The 23,483-nt window shown below is 43.8% G+C and overlaps 1 protein-coding gene across 2 annotated transcripts in view; it reads right to left on the bottom strand.

Moving 5' to 3' along the window:
* The window catches only part of DPH1 (diphthamide biosynthesis 1), a 467,476-nt gene that overhangs the window by 167,683 nt on the left and 276,310 nt on the right, over window positions 1–23,483 (bottom strand). For both annotated transcript variants that reach the window (XM_077480578.1, XM_077480579.1), the window contains exon 5: window positions 15,865–16,019. In XM_077480578.1, the coding sequence (XP_077336704.1) occupies window positions 15,865–16,019 (155 nt within the window). The remainder of the gene's footprint in view (window positions 1–15,864; window positions 16,020–23,483) is intronic.

Here is a 23,483-nt window from a genome sequence, read left to right as displayed (position 1 = left end):
TAGTGGAAACCACCGAAGTCGACAGTCCTTGGTCCCTCAGCACCTGGCTTTCAACAGCCATGGCATTAAAACCAGCGACGGTAAAGCAGGATGAAGCATCGAAACTTGTGACAGCAGGTCTCCTCGCATCGGCAGCCGCCAAGGAACATCCACCACCATTCTTACTAAGACGGCGTACCAAGGATGTCGAGGCCAATCTGGGGCAATCAGAATCACCGGAATCCCCTCAGCCTCCACTCTGCATAGCAGACGAGGGAGGAGTCTGAGCGGGGGAAAAGGCATAAATCAGCCGATAATGTCCCCATGGGGCCACCAACGCATCTGATGTGTCCGCCCAGGGATCTTTTGACCTGGCCACAAACCTTTGTACCTTCCGATTGAGCAAAGAGGCTAACAGATCCACATCCGGCATGCCCCACCTTAGACAAATGAGCTGAAACACTTCCAGATGCAGTGACTATTCCCCCTGGTCCAGTAGCTGACGACTGAGGTAGTCCGCCTGCCAGTTTTCTATGTCTGGAATGTATACGGCTGACAGAGCCGGCACGCGTCGTTCTGCCCATTGTAGGATGTGAGAGACCTCCAGCGGTGCAGCTGAGCTCCTTGTCCCTCCTTGTTGATTGACATATGCCACCCCCGCGGCGTTGTCCGACTGGATCCTGACAGGAGGCCCCTGCAGCCTCTGTGACCATGTGGAGAGGCACCGCCTGATCGCCCGCAGCTGCAGCACATTGATTGGCAGGCAGGATTCTTCCTGCGTCCAGCGACCCTGGACCGACTGGATGCCCCAAACTCCCCCCCAGCCAGTCAGGCTGGCGTCCGTCATGATCACCGTCCAATGAAGAGGAAGGAATGACTTCCCAGACTGAAGGGCCGGAGCGCTCAGCCACCAGAGAAGTCCTGACTAGCTGGCTCACGCGAATTTGACAATCCAGGGATGTCGGAGATTGGACAGAATCTTTTTCTGCAAGACTTGAGTGTGGAATTGAGCATACGGTACCACCTTGAAAGCGGCTACCCAGGACTCGCATGCAGAAAGGCAGCGATGACCACCTGCGGGACATCAGTAACTGCACCGCAGATTGAAGAGTCTGCAGCTTGTCCGAAGGGAGAAAGACTCTCGCCTCTGAGGAGTCCAGAATCAACCCCAAGTATTCCAGGCATTGAGTCGGCACCAACACTGACTTCTGGAGGTTCAACACCCAACCAAACTCCCAGAGAGTCTGTATGGTGATCGCCACATCCTCCCTTAATTCTGAGGCAGAAGCTGCTCTCAGGAGGAGGAAGTTGTTGTCTCAGCAACGCCAGAATTGGGGCAAGCACCTTGGTGAAGACCCTTGGAGCCGTTGCTAGGCCAAAGGGAAGAGCTACAAATTGGTAGTGCTCGTCCCTGGCCTCAAATCGCAGAAACCTCTGGTGTCTGATGCATATGGGGACATGCAAGTACGCATCCTTGATGTCCAAAGAAATCCCCTTGATGAAGTGCAGCGACCACAGAACAAACCAATTCTATTCTGAACCTTCACAAAGCAATTGAGGGCTTTGAGATCCAGGACCGGACAGACCCCTTCCTTCTTCGGGACTACAAACAGATTGGAGTAGAATCCCTGAAACCTTTCCAATGTTGGTACAGGCACTATTACCCCACGCAGTAGTAAGTCGTACTGCCCCAAACAGGACCTCCCGACGAGCCGGAAGAAGATGAAGGTTGGAGGGAATAAAATCGGTTTGGTGGCCAAGACAGAAATTCTATATTGTAGCCTGACAAAACTAGTTTGCAGACCCACTAGTTGGAAAGGAGGGACCCCGGACCCGAGAGTAAGGCAGGGGCAAACCTTCATGTGGCAACAGATTTGCTTGCAGGCTTGTTCGGCTTGCAAAGCCAGGGACACTTTTGTCCCTCAGTGGGCACTTTGTCGGACTGGGAACGCTTACCTGCTGACCCGGGCGGATGAAAAATCCGCTTCTGAGCAGAAAAGGAGTACTCCTGCCTACGGCATGGCTCCTTACCCTTTCTGGACTGTGGGAGCAAAGTACTCTTTCCCCCAGTAACTTTCTTAGTAATGTCCTCCAGTAAGGCTCCAAATAGCCTCTCACCTTGGAAAGGCAAATTCGCCAGCGCCTTCTTAGATGCCTGGTCTGCAGACCAGCATTTAAACCAAATCAAACGACGCAGCACCACCGCTGATACTGAGGCTCTAGAAAGCAAAGAGGCCATATCCAGGGCCGCATCACAAACATACTTAAGGCCGTGCACCAACTGATCTGCCTGTTCCACACAGACTGGGGAAACCTGTTCCTTCCCCAACCTGTGGTGCAACAACTTAGCCCATTCAGTAAGCATTTGTGACACCAGGGCCATGGCTAACACCGGCCGCAATGCTGACCCCACCACCATAAACATGGACCAAGCAACTACCTTGGCCCTTCTGTTAGCAGGGTCCTTGAAAGCAGGGGACCCTTCCACTGGAATTGCGGTTACCTTATTCAACCTAGATACCAGGGGTCAACAACTGGAGGAGATGTCCTTTTTTTCAGGAAATGGGCAAAGGGGTAATGCACCGCCATTCGTCTCGGGACTAAAAAGGCCCGCTGCGGGCTTCACCACTCCTTGTAAATAAACTTATCAAAATAAGTTAAATATGGAAACACCTTAGCAGTGCGGGCCGGCTTGTGGAACTCAAAAGGAACCAACACCTCTGCAGATGCACCCGTCTTCCTCACTGTCCGAATGGTTCTGGTCCGCTACCTCTGAAACATCAGAACAGGGGCCGCGTGCCACAGCGAGACCCGGGTCTGAATCAGAGCTCTCCCCAGAAGACGGGGAAGGGGCGTTTTTTACCCCCTTGCGCCCGCACCCTGCTTCCACCCTGGCAACAAATGATTCCAGGACTGCCGACAGAGCGTCCATAGGCACTGCAGGTGCAGGGGAATCAGTGGCTAAAACAGGGGTGCCTGGAGAAAAAGCACCAGCTTTTGACGCCATACTGACCCACGCTCGCCTGTCACCCTTAGGGATCTAAGGCAAGCAATAGCAAAATGTCCACTCTCCTGGCTGCCACAGACTGGGGGGCACCCCGCAGGACTCACCGCCCTGACCCAGGTGCTGCCGCCATCCGCTCTCCCCTCTGTTTGCCACAAAGTCCTGTGTATGTTTTTTGCGCTGTACCAGTCTAAACCAGCCACCCAGCGCTAGAGCACAACAGACCTGAGGCTACCAGAAAATGGCTGCTGGCCGCCTCAGCAAAAAGCGTCTGAAAACGCCGGAAAATGGCCGGACCCCAGGAAAATGGCTGTGGCGACAGAAAAATGGCAGCGGTTCCCGCGGCAACCAGTCCCCCCCCACATGGAGGCACACAGACACCCAAGAAAAGGCACAAAAACGGGGAAAAAACAAGTAGACCACCAACCGGCGGAGCCCCCTGCCAGGACCCAGAGGACCCCCGGCCAGGTGCGTGCTCTACACCCCCTAAGCCCAGTCACACAGCTGCCCCTTAGCATGTTGAGGAGGGAAAAAGACAGGAAGAGGGAGAGACCCCCCTAATTGACCTCCCAAGGAATGCCCAGCTGCTCCATCCTGCCTAAACAGGTAGAGCTATACTTACCCCTCCTGCGGGGACTGCAGGACGCACTCCACAGACAGACCCATCACCCGAGCAGTATGGGGTGGCTGTCGGCCACGGTACACCGTGACTCGGACAGCAGTAGCCGATCATATGTGTGCTCTGGAGCATATAGCTCACCGGCCACCCCTGGACCAGAACGGGGCATGTCGCGGCCGACCCAGCACGTAGCTAAGGTCTGCACACGCTCAATGGCCAGGCTAAGGAGACTACCAGGATCTATATTATCCAGCCTGTCACCCAGCCCGGCTGTTGATTGTAGATCACAGGAAGCAGAAACAGAAAAAAACAAAAAATTCCAAGGACCATTGGTCCCCATAGGGAGCCAGGTCCTTCTCCTAGACTAGGCAGAAATAAACTGAGCTGCGGGAAGCTGAATGAGGGGTTATAGCCAGTAGGACTGCCCCATGGGTGGTGCTGTGTTGTCTTTTATGTGTTCTGCCTAGTCCTTTCCCGAAGGTGGCGATATAACCCTAAGGTCAAGATTGTTGTGCTGTGTCCGTCAACGAACGAAAGAGAAAGGTGTAAAAAAAAAATATTTTGCTGAAGAGACATTGCTTCTCTTTTTTGAACCCCCCCCCACAAAAAATAACCCAATGTGCTCGTAGCAAAAAACAGCTGAACTTTAGTTCAAGTCAAAACGTTTTCTTTAGTTTTGAATGGAGTAGAAAAATGTTTACAGCGTATCTCAACCCAAGAACAAAATGCAATGTAAACGTATATATAGATTTAAAGAATGTAGATATAGATATCTTAACCCTTACCTTCCTTATGCTGCCCAAAACAAAATGAAACAAAAAATAAAAAAAAGATTTGGCTATATACAAACCTTAAACACAAGACAAAAAAATAAAAAATAATCCTGTAAGGCGGTGTCACATCACCCTAATATTACCAACCATAGACTGTCCACAACAGTGGAAAAGAAGAAAATCAAATGGAAAAAAATGTTTTTTTTTATATATTTTTGAGGGATATTTATTATAGCAAAAAGTAAAAAATATTGAATTTTTTTCAAAATTGTCGCTCTATTTTTGTTTATAGCGCAAAAAAGACTGCAGAGGTGATCAAATACCACCAAAAGAAAGCTCTATTTGTGGGGGAAAAAAAAGGACGCCGATTTTGTTGAGTCACGTCGCACAACCGCGTAATTGTCAGTTAAAGCGACGCAGTGCCGAATCGCAAAAATGGGCTTGGTTCTTTGGCTTCAAATTGGTCCGGGGCTTAAGTGGTTAAGGATTCACTGTTTTATTAAAAATGCCAACTTTTCATTCATTCATGAAGATTCTTGGTGGTTGTGGCCTATTTAAGCCAACCCTGTGCAAGCCATATGGTTCAAGTCACTTTGATAAAAAGCTGTCCTTTGTGACTGCTGAGTGTGACAACATTTTGTTTTAGTACAAAGGATTTGTGGAATGCTGTGCTTTTCATCATGATCACAACTACACCACAATAAGGGCATGGTCTTGTGTAGTCTAACTCAAAGGGAATAAAAGCCATCCTGCCAAAAGTCCGTCTTTCTGTTTCTCTAACTATTAGGAGATACAAAGCACAAAAGCTAGTGAGACTTGAAAGTGAACTTTCTAGTTAATAATAATATTGTGTATGTATAATGAGGCTGGGGAGAAGTTTTACCATTTTAGGTTGCACACTCTTTTCTGCCTACTTCACATTTCTATTGGCCAGAAAGGCTGCCCATTGTAGTTATGGACCAATAGGGAACGTCTGGGGTCAGGATTTGGCAACAAGCTTGGAAATGATATAGAAATGTTTTCCTTCATAATGGCCTAACATTTGTTGCTGCAAGTATTTGCATCTAGGTGCCTGCACTGCCCACCCTCTGCAGTTTACCTCCCTTTTATCCACAAGTGGCAGATGCTCTTTAATGATAATTTTGTTTTTTTAAATACATTTTAGATCAATGGCAAATCAATTTTAGCCCTGATTTCTTGTTAGAGACCAAACAGTTCTTTATATAAAACTATGAACTGTTTTACACAGGCTTCTTTTTTGTCTAAAACTAGCAAATGCTTCAAATACAAGTGCAATTAGAGGTGACATTTTGCTCCTGTAACTTCATGGTTTTCTTTCTTTTTCTCATAGCTTTCTCATAATTTCGCAATAACTATCTGCAAAGGTCGTATTTCTGTCGACAATTCCTCTTCTCTTAGACTTGGTGACAAATGCCCTGGTTGGGACGGATTATTTCTCTTGATATACAATAAAAATAGAGGAAATTCCTGACCTTTGTGTTATGATAGACCATGTGGCCATTTGATTTGTTCCGCATTGTATCAAGGTGGACACCTCCCTGATGAAGAAGGCTGGATCCTAGAAAAGGCTTGATTTGATATATTAGCTTGTACGCCTGGAGATCAAGGGCCTTATATACTAAACAGCACAGAACCATTAAGCATCTTACAGGGTCAGATGCTGCCTTGGGGGCATGTATGTAGCTTGGGCCATAAGGATTTGTGTACTATGGGCTTAGCGTTCTTGACAAAACCTGGCCTAGGCCATCTTCTGGATCATTTGTTCATGTCTTTCACAGGCCCTTTTATTTGGTTTTCAGCAGCCTCCAAAGGCTTGAACAAATATTCTTCGTGAACACATTAATCACTAAATGTTCACTGCATGGCAAGCTCAGATGTGAAGGTCTGTATGTTCTATCCTTTATATCCCTGAAAAGCATCTACATTGCCACAGCTCTTGCCTTAACCCATTCATTCCTGCAGATGCAGCTCATCACCTAAAATGGAATCACAGCAAAACGAATGTGTTAAATCACTTTTCTTCCAACGCATGGGTTAATCTGCAGTCTTGTGTGTTTACTTAACGGTTACATCCTACATATCAGTAGTAGTACAGTCTAGGTTTCTATATTAGCTGTCTTTTCTCCTTGATTCTGAGCATCAATGATACACTACGTTATCAAGGGGCTAAAGCACAACAATGCAGTTTCAATAAAGTTTGAAAATGAAATGTTTGGGCTATGCAGCAGAATAATGACCTTGAAAACAGGTTAGATTTAATTAAATGCGTATGTTTTCCTACAAGCTTTTCTTTCTTTTTTTGCTAGGCCCACTACTTTGAGTCTTTTGACATTCACTCTCAAACATGTGACACTGAACATGCAGGAAATTATATATATATATATATATATGATAATGAGTACATCCCAACAGATTTGTCAGAGAACCTTTACTTTCCTTTCAGAATCAACATTTTCCATGGGACACTATACTACAAAATACTACCACAAATGCAGGCCATTGATTGCAACCAAAATGTGTTAATTTGCACACACAAAAGGGTATTTTTCCTAACAAATTCATTCAAGGCCATGTTGCAAAAATAAATACACCCCAATGAAAGTCTAAGGAGCAAAGCTAAAGCTTCAGCTGTTTTAGACAACAAAATCCTAATGAACAAGAATTCAACTACAGGTTAAGTCTAATTATTGATTAACCACTTCAGCCCCAAACCCATTTTGCTGGCCAAAGACCAGACCACTTTTTGCGATTCGGCACTGCGTCGCTTTAACTGACAATTGCGCGGTTGTGCGACGTGGCTCCCAAACAAAATTGACGTCCTTTTTTCCCACAAATAGAGCCTTCTTTTGGTGGTATTTGATCAGCCCCGCGGGTTTTATTTTTTGCGCTATAAACAAAAATAGAGCGACAATTTTGAAAAAAGTGCATTATTTTTTACTTTTTGTTATAATAAATATCCCCCAAAAATATATATATAAAAAAAAAATTTTCCCTCAGTTTAGGCCGATACACATTCTTCTACATATTTTTGTTAAAAAAAAATCACAATAAGCAATTATTGATTGGTTTGCGCAAAAGTTATAGCGTTTACAAAATAGGGGATAGTTTTATGGCATTTTTATTAATATTTTTTTTTTTACTAGTAATGGCAGCTATCAGCGATTTTTATTGTGACTGCGACATTATGGCGGACACATCGGACATTTTTGACACATTTTTGGGAACGCTGTCATTTATACAGCAATCACTGATATACAAATGCAGTGATTCCTGTGTAAATGACACTGGCAGTGAAGGGGTTAACCAGTGGGTGGCAGTGTAGGGGTTAAGTGTTCCTAGGGGCGTGTTACTAACTGTTGGGGGCTGGGCTTTCTTTTAGTGAACACTGATCTCTGCTCCAATCACATGGAGCAGAGATCAGCGTCACTTGTTGCTAGGCAGAACAGGGAGATGCTGTTTACAACGGCATCTCCCAGTTCAGCCGCCCCATGAGACGATCGCGGGTATGCCCACAGCAATCGAGTCCGTGGGACCCGCGACCGGCTTGCTCGTGATGGCAGGGAGGCATTTAAAATTGGACGTACCTGTACGCCAATATGCTTGCCCGTGCCATTCTGCCAACGTACATCGGCTTGCGCCGGTCGGGAAGTGGTTAAACAGGTGTCCAGCAGACAGTTGATTTTTCAAAGGGCGCTACAACGAAAACCCCTTCCCATTTCATGCGGTCAGCAATGTACCACATGGAAAAGAAATGTCACTATGTCTGAGAAAGAAAGCAATTTCCTTAAACTGGGTGTCGTCCATGAAGGAAGCCTCTCCTAAAGCCCATGCACAAAAAAGCCTGCCTAGAATTTGCTAGGGCCCATGCTGAAAAAGAAGACTACTGGGACTCAGTACTCTGGAGTGATGAGACCATGCATGGTGCCTACAGTGAAACATGGCTGTGGCAGTGTCCTGTGGGGCTGTATGAGTGCTGCTGGTGTAGGGGAGCTGCATTTCATTGATGGTATCATGAATTTACAGATGTACTGCTCTATATTGAAAGAGAAGATGCTGCCATTACTCTGTGCCCTTGGTCGTTGTGCACTTTTCCAACATGAAAATGATCCAAGGCACACATTTAAGGTCACTGTTGCATTTCTGAAGAACAGGGTGAAAGTGATTCAGTGGCCAAGTAGGTCTCCTGATCTGAACCTAATCGAACACCTATAAGGAATTCTGAAGAGACAAGTTGAGCATCACTATCACTACCTCTATCCAGCATTCAGGCTCTAAAAGAGGTAGTTCTTGAAGAAAGGAAAAAGATAGATGTTGCAATATGTTGCCAACTTGTTCATTCCATGCCTAGAAGACTTGGTGCTGTCTTAACAAATCACGGAGGTCATACAAAATACTAGCTCTAGTAGTTTTTGTAGTGGGGTATATTCATTTTTGCTTTAACGAATTTGAGTAAAAAAGATTTTGCAATCAAAACTATATTATTAATCTTTTTTAATGTAATGAGCTAAAAAACTTTCTATAGAACTCAGTTTTGTCAAAATTTTGGAAATTGTTGTTGTGTTCATTGAGATATTGATTAAAATCTTACTTTTCAAAAGGGGTGTACTAATTTATGCTGGGCACTGTATATATACAGTATCTCACAAAAGTGAATACAACCCTCAATTTTTTATAAATATTTTATTATATCTTTTCATGTGACAACACTGAAGAAATGACACTTTGCTACATTGTAAAGTAGTGAGTGTACAGCTTGTATAACAGTGTACACTTGCTGTCCCCTCAAAATATCTCAACACACAGCCATTAATGTTTAAACCGCTGACAACAAAAGCGAGTATACCGCTAAGTGAAAATGTCCAAATTGGGCCCAATTAGCCATTTTCCCTCCTTGGTGTCATGTGACTCGTTAATGTTACAAGGTCTCAGGTGTGAATGGGGAGCAGGTGTGTTAAATTTGGTGTTATTGCTCTCACTCTCTCATACCGGTTACTGGAAATTTTACATAGCAGCTTATGGCAAAGAACTCTGAGGATCTGAAAAAAAGAAAGAATATTTGCTCTACATAAAGATGGCCTAGGCTATAAGAAGATTGCCAATACCCTGAAACTGAGCTGCAGCACGGTGGCCAAGACCATGCAATGGTTTAACAGGACAGGTTCCACTCAGAACAGGCCTCGCCATGGTCGACCAAAGAAGTTGAGAGCACATGCTCAGTGTCATATCCAGAGGTTGACTTTGTAAATGTATGAGTGCTGCCAGCTACAGAGGAAGAAGGGGTGGGGGCATAGCCTGTCAGTGCTCATACCATATGCCACACACTGTATCAAATTGGTCTGCATGGCTGTCATCCCAGAAGGAAGCCTCTTCTAAAGATGATGCACAAGAAAGCCTGCAAACAGTTTGCTGAAGACAAGCAGACTAAAGACTTGGATTACTGGAACCATGTCCTGTGGTCTGAGACCAAGATAAACTTATTTGGTTCAGATGGTGTCAAGCGTGTGTGGTGGCAATCAGGTGATGAGTACAACGACGAGTGTGTCTTGCCTACAGTCAAGCATTGTGGTGAGAGTGTCATGGTCTGGGGTTGCATGAGTACTGCCGATACTGTGGAGCTACAGCTCATTGAGGAAGCCATGAATGCCAACATGTACTGTGACATACTGAAGTAGAACATGATCTCCTCCCTTTAGAGACTGGGCCACAGGGCAGTATTCCAACATAATAATGTCCCAAAACACACCTCCAAGACGACCAGTGCCTTGCTAAAGAAGCTGAGGGTAAAGGTGATGGACTGTCAAAGCATGTCTCCAGACCTAAACCCTATTGAGTATCTGTGGGACATCCTCAAACAGAAGGTGGAGGAGCGCATAGTTTCCAACATCCACCAGCTCTGTGATGTCATCGTGGAGAAGGGAAGAGGACTCCAGTGGCAACCTGTGAAGCTCTGGTGAACTCCATGCCCAAGAGAGTTAAGGCAGTGCTGGAAAATAATGGTGGCCACACAAAATATTGACACTTTGTGCCCAATTTGGACATTTTCACTTAGGGGTGTACTCACTTTTGTTGCCAGCAGTTTAGACATTAATGGCTGTGTGTTGAGTTATTTTGAGGGGACAGCAAATTTGCATTGTTATACAAGCTGTACACTCACTACTTTACATTGTAGTAAAGTGTAATTTCTTCAGTGTTGTCACATGAAAAGATATAATAAAATATTTACAAAAATGTAAGATGTGTACTTTTTTGAAATACTGTATATACGGACCTTGCTTTGTGCACTGGTCCAAATAGTTTGGTGGAGGGTGGATTATGATGTGGGCTTATTTTCAGGGTTAGGCTTGGCCCCTTAGTTCCAGTGAAGGGAACTCTTAGATGTAGGCGTCAGCATACCAAGACATTTTAGACAATTTTGGACAATTTCATGCTGACCCCTCCCAGTTTCAACAAGACTGGACACCAGTGCACAAAGCAAGGTCCATAAAGACATGGATGAGTTTGGGGTGGGGGAACTTGACTGGCCTACATAGAGTCCTGACCTCAACCAAATAGAACACCTTTGGGATGAATTAGAGTGGAGACTGCAAGCCAGGCCTCGTTCAACATCAGTGCCTGACCTCACAAATTTGCATCTGGAAGAATGGTCAAACATTCATACAGACTCACTCCTAAACCTTGTGGGCCGCCTTCCCAGTAGAGTTGAAGCTGTTATAGCTGCACAGGGTGGCTCAACTCAATATTGAACCTTACAGACTAAGACATCATTAAAGTTCATGTGCATGTAAAGGCAGGTGTCACAATACTTTTGACAATATAGGGAATATATGTACATTGTATAAAACATTTTAGGAGAACTTGTGGCTTGTCAATGCAAGGGAAAGCAACAGCTTCACTTCAATGGAAGCCCAACCAGCAGCACAGAAAAATGTCTCGTTCTTCCATGTATGAGGGAACCTATGACTCACTTCCCTCCCTATCATATGACAGCACTGGTGCTTGGTAAATGGGGGTTTAGGCACCCAGGGTTGTCACATGATGAGTGTCCCCAGCCCTGTGTAAGCTTTAGGATATGACTTTGTGCTTATATGGGGCTTCCTCAATTCGCTTCAAGAAGCCAAAATGTGCAGAGGAAGAGGGAAAGGAGGGCAAATATAAGTAAGCAAATAAGAAAATATAAGTAGCTGGTAGGGCTGCCATTAAAGTGAACTAGTTGCTTTGTCCTACAAGGCCTAGTCTAAAGTATTATCTACCACTTGTCAGTGTTGAAATATCCTGGACTCAACGATGCTATGATCCTTTAAATGTTTTTTGTGAAAATTCATTTTAAAAAAAAGTTGTTCTTTTTTTGTCTATATTGGTTCTTTATACCCGATGGCAAATAATTCTAATTTATCATTTAGGAATTGGGACCTTATCACGTGATATGCCTGTTTTCCAGTTTTTGAGGGGTCACACGGACGCCCGGGGCACAGCATTGGTCAGGCCAAGAATCAGTCGCCTTCCAATACTTAAAATGGCGCTTTCCTGATGCAGGGAATGTATTATTGTCCCCCGCTTGTTCGACATAGTTACGAGCGGCACGCATGCGCAGTACGGGATTGTGCCGCGGGATATGTCACTTCCGGAAGTTTCCCCTGTTGCTTAGCAACTAAGGAGCGCATGCGCAGAGCTATGGGTATGATGCTGTATGCGCCATTTTATTGAATTTAGCCAGTCGGCTACTCTGATTTGCCTGCCTATATATGCGTCCGCAGCCCGGCGGTGACGTCAGACGCCGCCGGTCTGGAAGGGCTATATAAGTGCGGTATAATCACCACTACCGTTCTGTCAGTGCTAGTGCATATCCGAGTGATTTGTTTATCCATCACCTGACGTTTTGCCTACCCTATCTCTATACTACACCAGGTATGTTAATTATTTACAAGTTTTGCATATATGGGATATATTCTAATAGATCTATGGATCGTCATACTTTATATATTATATTTTTCTATACTTATAGAATTTCCCTTGCGGTTTTTCTCTACACTTATGCTCCAGTGTTTATTGGGCCAAGTCATCACTGAATGATCAACAGATCTACATCTATAGATGAGGATATTTCCCTAACACCTGTGGTATTAACCCTCCTGAGCCCCCAAACTCCGGCAGATCTCTGTGTGAAGGATTCCAAATTCCATTCAATCTATATATATTGGCTGGCAGCTATGTCTGTCGTGGTGTGATTCACTTATTGGCATTTTTGTGGTAAGACCATATATAGACCTATACATAATAATTGATTACTTAAATTTAATATATTTTGATATTGTATTTACACAAATGTTGCTTATGCCCACTAGTATGGACATTAGTGAGAGTATGTTATCTTACAAATTCATTGCAATATATGCATGTCATTGTGATAGATATGCTTTTTTGATCCATATCTTTTTATTTTTAGTCTATTCGCAAAGTGTACCGTAAACTCCTGAGGAAGCTCAAATGAGCGAAACATGTCGAGTGGTATATCTTGAGTGATAAATATTTATTTTGTTACTTTATTGTAAAGCACTGGATGTGGATAAACAATTTTTATCAAGTTGTAAATATTGGTTTATATATCTTCTATAAATGAAATAAAAATGTGTTATTTTATGATACATACTCCTCTGAATTCATTTCCTATACAATAAGTATTAAGTTTTATGCTTAAATTATTATAGAGCTCAAACAGTTGTTGTCCAAAGAAAAAGTACTGATATAGTACTGCAAAAGAACCTGGAAACCCATAAACAAGTATTTTTTATTTAAAGGATTCTTTGTTCAGTGTGATGGTTTTTAGAAGACATAAAATATGGTTCAGCATTGTATACAAATATAGAACACGGCATTTTGGATTTAGCTCTGAAAAGGTCAAATCTAGTGTGAACAAAAATGTTACTGCAATACCATCATGTACTATTTAGCATAGACAGTCATAACTTCCTCAGAGGAGTCATTCAGTTGTCATGTATATGTACATTTTGTTAACACTTTGCAAACCATCAGTACTGGTCCAAGCCTGTCGGTACCTGTGCATCTCTTTAAATTAATTTCCCTGTAGAAAACCTTAAATTTGAGGCTCTCCCTAAGTTGAGACCGATCCCACCTCATCTGGTGCTCAGCCCCACCTTCTGTCACTGAATCTTCAAATGCCTACACTTCGGTGGCTTGTATCAGGACATAAAGTATAACCTCATATTATATTATATTTCAGGAAACTGACTAAGTCTTAAGTAGTAAAGAGAAAATAACAATGACAGCCCCAATATGTAAGTGATGGCGGCGATCTGAGATTTTTTTTCATGGAGACTGCGACATTATGGCGGACACATCGGACACTTTTGACACTATTTTGGGACCATTGTCATTTATACAGCGAACAGTGCTATAAAAATGCACTAATTATTGTGTAAATTACACTGGCAGTGAAGGGGCTAACCTCTAGGGGCAATGAAGGGGTTAAGTGTGTCCTAGGGAGTGATTCTAACTGTGGGGGGATGGGCTTCAAGTCACATGACAGCGGTCACCACTCCCGATGACAGGGAGCAGTGATCTCTGTCATGACACAAACCAGAACAGGGAAATTCCTTGTTTACACAGGCACTTCCCTATTCTGAGGCTCCATGACACGATCGCAGGGAGACCTGTGGACACCAAGTCCACCGGCCCCACGGGCACGGTCACACTGTACGCGACACACCTCTCAAAGGGGACATACAGGTGCGCTCATTTGCCCACCACTGCCATTGTGCCGAAGAATATCGGCGTGGGGCAGTCGGCAAGTGGTTAATTATGGCCCTTTCACACTGGCAGACCGATTGGGTCTGTCAGTTTTTAATGCGGACCCGATCGGTCCCTGCAGTCTCCTCTATGGCGTGGCAGGTGTCAACGAACACATGTCCGTTGACACCCGCTAACATCTGATCCAATCCTATCCACTAAAAACAGACGGATGGGGATTCATTCCCCAGCGCCTGGCGAATTGAATTGGATGGCAGTTGGGTGTAAACCATTTACATCTAACTGCCCATAGAGGAGAGTGAGCAGTGTCTGTTCTGCCTAAGTGGAGCGAACACTGACCGGCCATCCGCCTGCTCAGTGGGGATTATTGGACAGATTCCCCGCTGAGCAGGCGAACTCCACTTATTACACTGATGGAATTTATTTTCAGTTACAAACATTTACACATACACTATAACTGTAGAACCATTTTGCCATTGGTGAAATGTATGACTTTTAGGTACAAGCATATCCAAACGTCAACCAAAATAGCTGTATATTACCAAGGATTATAGCAGAAGCAAATAACAGTATTTTAAATACTGTGCTCTGATACTGTGGCCAGACATAACATTTACATAATCTTTAACAAATAGTAAAAGAGCCTTAAACCAAGCCCTCGCTGGCCTCAGAAGCTTCTGATAGTGTGGAGTAATTCATTCTCAAAGATCACAACATAGGCAGCGAAGCTTTGTTTCTCGTAGCTTTCAGCACCTGCTGTTTGTTTACATTAAAAGGCTGGCAGTCATACAGAGGGTGAAGAAAGGAATACCCCCCATTTAAAATAATCACATTTTGTTGCTTTGCAGACTGAGATGAAGACCGACATTTTTTTGTTTTATCCAGCTGTATTTACTAGTGCAACTTATAACATCCAAGTGAAAGCTATAACTCCAACATGTCAGTAAAAATTAATAAAAAACAGAATCTCTGAGTTGGAAAAAGGATCAACCCCCCATGTCAGTATTTTGTTGGCTTACATTTTGGGCATACACATACGTCCTTTAGAATTTGCCACCTAGCGGGCCCTGCTAACGGCCCACGATTGCAGCAAGGAGAGGCAGAACGGGGAGCCTATGTAAACAAGGTATTCCCCTTTTCTGCCTAGCAACATGACAGGGAGCTGCTGCTCCCTATCATCAGGAGCAGTGTTCTCTATCATGCTGAGTGAGCCCACCCCCCCCTACAGTTAGAACACATCTAGGGAACACACGTAACCCCTTGATCGCCCCCTAGTGTTTAACCCCTTCCCTGCCAGTGTCATTTATACAGTAATCAGTGGCTATTTGTAGCTCTGATCCCTGTATAAATGTCAATGGTCCCAAAATAGTGTCAAAAGTGTCCGATCTGTCCGCCATAATGTCGTAGTCCCGATAAAAATCGCAGATCGCCGTAATTACTAGTAAAAAAGAAAAAGTTTACAGCACACACTATTTTTGGTGGCATAATTATAAATGTGGAATGCATGTTCCTTCCTAAAGAATATTATTTTTTTATTACGTTTTTTATGAGTAAAGCTTTAAGAATATGGAAGAACTTTAATTTCAGGAGTCTGAGCACAGTAATCCCTATACATCTGCTGCCACCACTATAATTCTTAGAGAATGATCTCTCTCGTGTTTGGGTCTAATCTTTTACAGAAATGGGCATAGACTCATATTTACCTGAAGTGCAGACACAAACTGGATGGTGCTGACGAAGGCGATCGAGGCTCCCTGTTGAAAGTTGAAGCGTATTGTGTCCACAAAATGTGATGTATCAATCTTAACATCAACAAAGACATACAGCATCTTTATCCCATGTGTGGCATCAATAGGGACTGTGAAATTAAAAAGCAGAAGTTAGATATACAGAGTGCTTCAAAACATACAATACACATGTTCAACAACAAATCAAATCATAGTAAAGTGTGTGTGTTAATGGGTTGGTCTTTTTAAACGAATATATCATTTTTTGGTAGACCCTAGCAACTGGAAAAGTCATCTAATGCCGTGTACACACGACCGGACTTTCCGGCAGACAAGGTCTTCCCGGCGGACTTTCTGAACAAACGTACTTGACCACACACAATCACACCAAAGTCCGTCAGATTTGAACATGATGACGTACGACCGGACTAGAATAAGGAAGTTCCTAGCCAGTAGCCAATAGCTGCCCTAGCGTCGGTTTTCGTCCGTCGGACTAACATACAGACGAACTGATTTTTCGACCGGACTCGAGTCTGTTGGAAAGATTTAAACATGTTCTAAATCTAAAGTCTGTCTGATTTTTAGACAGCAAAGGTCAGACGAAGCCCACACACGATTGAATTTTCTGGCAGATTCGTTCCGTTGGACCTTTGCTGTCGAAAAGTCCGGTCATGTGTACACAGCATAAGGGTTCAAAGTAAAAAACTTTCAGGTCAAGCTAAAAGCATCCATACTCCTTTCCTAAAGTTTTATATTTTCCAATGATGTTCCCTGTAGAATAAATTAAATGAAAGCACCAAGTATTAGTAGACCCTCAAAAATTGCCTTCACCGGCTTGCAGGACCTGAGATTCCTAAATGGAGGTTCAAACTTCTTCTGCAGGTCACCACAGCTGGTAAGCAGACGCTGGAAAAGGCTTGGAAAACCCCCAGGTTGTTCCTCAATGAAATAAAATAATAGGGTCACGCAAGCCATGATTCGTGACAAAAATTTAAGCCACCTTACAGGATGCAGTATCTGTGTACACCAAGCTTTGGTGCCCTTGGGTTGCCCATTTTCTTTCCCCAGGATTTGATGAGTCCTTGCTTGAACCCTGCAATGCTTTCCTAAACACTCACGCCTTTCAGTGTTCAGTTTGTGTCTACAGGCTAACTACTGAGACCCCTTCCTCCACCCCTCCTCTCTTTCCCCTCTTTCGTTCTATACATACGCAATGTTCAGCTTTTGTACTGTACTCTGTGTTACTGAGCACTACTGCATTTATCAATCTACACTTATGATCTTTGTACCCAGCAAATCCATTTAAATAGTATTGTAATAATTGAACTCCATGTTCCTTGCTATGTATTAGAAAAAAAAACAACCAGGAAAAGAAGTTGGTGGGTGTTTGAACAGAGCTGTACAGACACAAGACTAAAATACCACTTCTGGGTGAACCAACCAATCCTTCCAAACAGTCCTGGAAGCATTCTTCTAATTTGTAATGCTAGAAGAATTATTTCTACTTTTTACAATCCCTGGTCCCAAAGAATTAACCATCAGGTGGTGCAAAATCAGTCAAAGGGTTAACAATCAAATCTAGCCAGATATAAAAGATGCAAATTATAGCAACTCTGTATTTGCATACATAGTACATACTATCAAATACATTTCATTTTTTAATGCAAGCAGTGTAAGTACCTGAATCTGGCCCGGTATTCGCCACTTGCAATTCAAGTACAATAGAGCTCAGATTGGGAACAAGCAGCACAAGGAGCCAAACATTTTTGCTGCAGAAAACAGATTGACAGATTGGGGAGCATATTAGTCTGCTGATTCTCCTTTCTCTGTCCAGTTACAGACTGGGGGAGGAAAAAGACCCTACCAGACAGGGCTGCAGTGTGTGGCAGGGCTGTGTAAAGCTTAATGTGTTACTAAACCCAGAACCTGCATTCACTATATCTGGTCTCCCACAATACACAGAACACAGAAATGCAATTATTTTTGTAAATATAAACTGCTAAACACCTTTTCTCATCAGCAGTTAGAGCAGTCTTGTGATTTCTCTATGTGCCTGGTTAAAGCTTGTAGGAGGAGTTTTCATTCTCTACTGAGCCTTTGTCTGGACAGTGCTGATTGGCCCTGTACTGATCATGTGCACTCTCCCAAGAAAAAAAAACAACTCTCTAGCAATACACACCAAACTGAGCATGTGCAGCATGACTTCCAATGCTCTATCAGGAGATGGATTGGAGTCAGTTAAAGAAGGGAAGGATCAGAGATGCCCGGATTACACAGCCTTTATACACAAAGCATAGGATTAACCCCTTAGGTTCCACAGTCAGTATAACAAGCATGCTTTACTGCATACACAGACTGATTTTACTGTTGTGGGTTTAGTAACACTTTAAAGTGGTTGTAAACACTTACAACCAACTTTGACCTACAGGTAAGCCTATATTAAGGCTTACCTGTAGGTCCAAGAAATATCTCCTAAACCTACATGGTTTAGGAGATATTTGCCGAAAGGCAGGCACCGGTGTCTACGGCGCATGCGCCGTAGACAGCGGCGCGCAGGCGTACTGAGCGCACCGCGGTCAACGGCGATATCCCACGAGTGGCGGCTCCCGTGCACATGCACGGGAGTGACGTCATCGCGGCTTCGCCGAATGACAGCGTCGGAGCAGCGAGACCTACTGAGAAGATGGATGCGCCGGACTACAGGGGACAGCGGTGACTTCTCTGGCTCCTGTGTCAGGTAAGTGACACATAATGGACTACTAAGTGATGCATAGTAGTCCATTATGCTTTACCTTTGCAGGGAATGAAAGAGGAAGTAAACTCATCAGGGTTTAGTTCCTCTTTAAGGTAAGATTCATAGTAATAAATCCATTTGCAGGTAAAACATCTGCTTTATGTGTTTCTGTGTATTTAGCGGTCTGCTGGGAGATGGCTCCATGCACACTAGCATTTTTAAGCACCTAGAAACTGCTATTATCACTTCTGTCTGCTCCTAGTAGCTAAACAGTGTTATCCTATGTGTTCATGCATACTACTTTAGGCTATTAGTGTTGTTTGAGCTTCAGCATCTTGGAGCAGGAAAAAAAAAGTAGCTTTTGTAGCGTTTTTGGGAGCATTTTCCCAGCAGAAACAAAAAACAGCCCTTAAAGAGGAAGTAAACCCTGATGAGTTTACTTCCTCTTTCATTCCCTGTAAAGGTAAAGCATAATGGACTACTATGCATCGCATAGGAGTCCATTATGTGTCACTTACCTGACACAGGAGCCAGCGAAGTCACCGCTGTCCCCTGTAGATCCGAGCGTCCATCTTCTTGGTGGGTCTCCGTGGGTCTCGCTGCCCCGGCGCTGTGATTCGCCGGAACAGCGATTACGTCACTCCCACGCATGCGCGCGGGAGCCGAGACTCGCGGCATTGCCGACATCGACGATGCCCCGTTCAGTGCGCCTGCGCGCCGCTGTCTACGGCGCATGCGCCGTAGATAGCAGTGCCCGTCTTCGGGCAAATATCTCCTAAACCGTATAGGTTTGGGAGATATTTCTTGGACCTACAGGTCAAAGTGGTTTGTAAGGGTTTACAACCACTTTAACCGCTCGTAACAGCTTTTTACAAGCAGTTTACTTTCTTCTTCATGTACTGTAAAAACATTAATAAAATGATAACGCTCCTAAAAAAAAAAAGCTACTAAAACACTACTAGAAGAAAGCACAAAAATCCTTTAATCTGCATTTTTCATGCAGCATTTTATTCTGGCGTTTTTTGAGCTTCTAAAAACGGCTAGTGTGCATGGAGCCTTAAAGCGGTAGTAAAGCCACTTTGTGATTTTTACCTACAGGTAAGCCTCTGATAAGGCTTGCCTATTAGGTAAAATAAATATCTCCTAAAGGGGCACCCTTTAGGAGATATTCACACTGGATGCAGGCAGTGATGTCACTGATGCATGCGCTCTGAAGGTCCGGCATACCGTGCCAAACCTTCAGAGCACCATGCCAGAACTGAGGGCACCCGCACACATGCATGGGGGTAACCTCATTGTGGCCCCAGCCCCGGGAGTCCACAAATCCGGAAGGAAGACCAGGTGAAGATGGAAACCCTGTCAGCGTGCCGCTGGAGGGCTGCGTTTTAACGTAAGTACTTCATAATGTGCTAGTATGCGATGCATACAATATGCAATTCTCCTACAGGGAAACTTTTATTTTTTCAGTTGTACCTTTGCAAGTGTGGTTGCATCAGAGCTTAGCAAAGGAGGGGAAGCTCTGCTGACTTCCAACATCCAATCATGTGCAATCAAAACATTTTTTCCCTTGCATGAGATTGGATAACTTTTGCAAAGTGAAGCTTCATCTCATTTACTAAGCTCTGGAGCAAGTGCACTTGCAGGTCCGTTTGCCTTTAGTAAATCAAAAACTGCAAAATGATTTAAAAAAAAATTGGTTTGGATTGAAATGTAAAAAAACGTAGCATATTGTGACCAGTGACATTAAGGTTATGAACCACAAAAGGGCAGTCTGCTAATAAGGTTCACAACTTTGGATAATCTTTTTACTGCTCATAAAGGGATTTGCACTGCTGTCATTCCCATAACAGCTTCATTAGACGCAGTTATACTGAATTCAACAAAATACTAGACTAGACAGTACTTTCAGGACCAAAATACTTCAGTTTTTTCAGTTCTTTTAAAAATGATCCTGCAAACCAAATACATTGTCAGTTCTAAGGTAGCCATTGTCATTGGTGAGGCTAAGCAAAGGAGCCAGGATCCCTATCTGAGAATGGAAGTCAGATATTGTGTTAGTAATAGATAGGGGGAAGCTTGTCTGATGCTATCTGAACATTTTTCAGCAGAATCATCTAGCAGGGTGTTTGTAATTTTTTTTTTGTGACTGCAAAACAGAAACTTTTAGTATTGCAATATACAGTGGATATAAAAAGTCTACACACCCCTGTTAAAATGTCAGGTTTCTGTAATGTAAAAAAATGAGAGGAAGATAAATCATTTCAGAACATTTTCCACCTTCCACCTGACCTATAAACTGTACAACTCAGTTAAACAACAAACTGAAATCTTTTAGTTGGAGGGAAGTAAAAATAAAAACTAAAATAATATGGTTGCATGCGCGTGCACACCCTTAAACTAATACTTTGTTAAAGAACCTATTGATTTTATCACAGCACTCAGTCTTTTTGGGTATGAGTCTATCAGCATGGCACATCTTGACTTGGCAATATTTGCCCACTCTTCTATGCAAAAACAGTCCAAATCTTTCAGATTGTGAGAACATCTTCTGTGCACAGCCCTCTTCAGATCACCCCACAGATTTTCAATCAGATTCAGGTCTGTGCTCTGCCTGGGCCATTCCAAAACTTTAATCTTCTGGAAGCTATTCCTTTGTTGATTTGGATGTATACTTTGGGTCATTGTCATGCTAAAGGATGAAGTTCCTCTTCATGTTCAGCTTTCTAGCAGAAGCTTGAAGGTTTTGTGACAACATTGACTGGGATTTGGAACTGTTCATAATTCCCTCTACCTCGACTAAGGCCCCTGTTCCAGCTCAAGAAAAATAGCCCCAAGCATGATGCTGCCACCACCATGGTTCACTGTGGGTATGGTGTTCTTTTGGTGATGTGCAATGCTGTTTTTGTGCCAAACATGTCTTTTGGAACTTTGGCCAAAAAGTTCAACCTTGGTTTCATCAGACCATAACACATTTTCCCACTTGCTTTTTGGGAGACTTCAGATGTGTTTTTGCAAAATTTAGCTGGGCTTGGATGTTTTTCTTCGTAAGAAAAGGCTTCTGTCTTGCCACTCTACCCGATAGCCCAGATATATGAAGAATACGGGATATTGTTGTCACATGTACCAGTACTTGCCAGATATTCCTGCAGCTCCTTTAACGTGGCTGTAGGCCTCTTGGCAGCCTCCCTGACCAGTTTTCTTCTGGGCTTTTCATCAATTTCTTTCATCAAGCTGCCCATCTTGTTTCAGTAAAACAGTGGTTTGCTAATATTCTGGAGTTGGATTTTCAGGGATATCTGTAGTCAAAACTTTAGACTTTGGGTAGAGTAGGGAATATTTAAAATCCTTATACATTTTTCTTTTTTTGTCGCCTGCGTCTGTTTCACCTGGGTTTCTCAAATTCTTAAGTCCTGTCCTGGGTTCTGGAGCCCAGAGGATTTGTGAGCCTTGGGTGTGCTAAACCTCCCTTCCTAGGTCTGCATCTTATCCGAGGCAGATGTCATAATGAGTCTCAGCTGTTCGCAGGCCTTTTTAATATTTGAGCTGACTGTTGCGAAGGGTTCTCCCTTTCCATCTCTCTACTGTGAGAGGCTGCTGCTGTGTGAAAGGGCTGACAGCTGACAGAACACTTAAAAAAGGTACAAGAGCTACCTGTTTGTTTTGAGGGACCCATTAGGGGGGCACTCCATTAGTTAGGAACCTAAACAAGCTAAGTTAGTAGTTGAGACAGATGTTTTGCTTGTTTTATGCTGTGGACCTGCTGTACAAATACCTCCTGCCATTCATACTGTGGTTTGCTTGCTGCCTTGCTGAATAAAAGTGCAGGACAAAACTGCGTGGGCCACTCTTGTTGTGTCCCTGTCTCGTGCATGGTTTATCGCTGCCAATACCAGTTAAAACTTTCCCCTTTTAACTTAAAGTGGAGGTCCACCCTAAAGTAGACCTTCCGCTCATTGGAATCCTCCCCCCCTCCGGCGCCACAATTGGCACCTTTCAGGGGGGAGGGGGGTGCAGGTACCTGTACAGTACAGGTATCTGCACCCACTTCCTGGATAGCTCTCTGTGGAAAGGGGCGTAGATTACGCCCCTTTCCGAAATTCCCCCGCTGCCTGCTGGGAAACACACAGATCCCAGAGGCAGCGGGTCCATCCTCATTGCGCAGCACGACTCGTGCATGCGCAGTAGGGAACCGGGAAATGAAGCCGAAAAGGCTCCACTTCCTGATTCCCATACCCAAGATGGCGGCAGCAGCACCCGAGAGACGATCGAGAGATTGGCTTCGGGTGCCGACATCACGGGCGCACTGGACAGGTAAGTGTCACTATTTTAAAAGTCAGCAGCTGCAGTATTTGTAGCTGCTGGCTTTTAAAAAAAAATAAAAAACTCGCACTCCCGGCGGACTCCCGCTTTAAGATTCTGTTCCCAAAAAAGTTTCAATTTAAATATCGATCCCATTGCCACAAACACAGAGATTTACGTTTGGATTCCATAGCCACAGAAGTTGGCAACTGCATAAAGATTCTGTTTCCTTGATCTACTGATCATTCTGACAGGTGGTTTTTATCTGTATCCTCTGCTTATACATTTTCTTTTTTATCGTAGGCTCAGCTGGAAATGGTAAGGTTTGTGACAGGTTTATTCATCCACAATAGTATGAAGAGAGTGTGTATGCCATACAATAATCCTACAAAGAATGTTTTTGATATTAAAAAAAACTCCTTTATTGTGAATTAAAGTGGTTGTAAACCCTCACATATACACAGTAAAGGGAACAGCCTCAGATGATACACAGAGATGAAACACAATCTCCTACATAGGTTTTACTTGTTTATCTGCAGTCTTCTCTACCCTACACCACTTC

Source organism: Lithobates pipiens, unplaced genomic scaffold, assembly GCF_037356315.1.
Source record: "Lithobates pipiens isolate NorthernLeopardFrog02 unplaced genomic scaffold, aLitPip1_a1.2 Scaffold_16, whole genome shotgun sequence".
NCBI classification, from domain to species: domain Eukaryota; kingdom Metazoa; phylum Chordata; class Amphibia; order Anura; family Ranidae; genus Lithobates; species Lithobates pipiens.
Note: the sequence above shows the minus strand (reverse complement) of the source record. Positions and strands in the feature narration are given on the sequence as shown.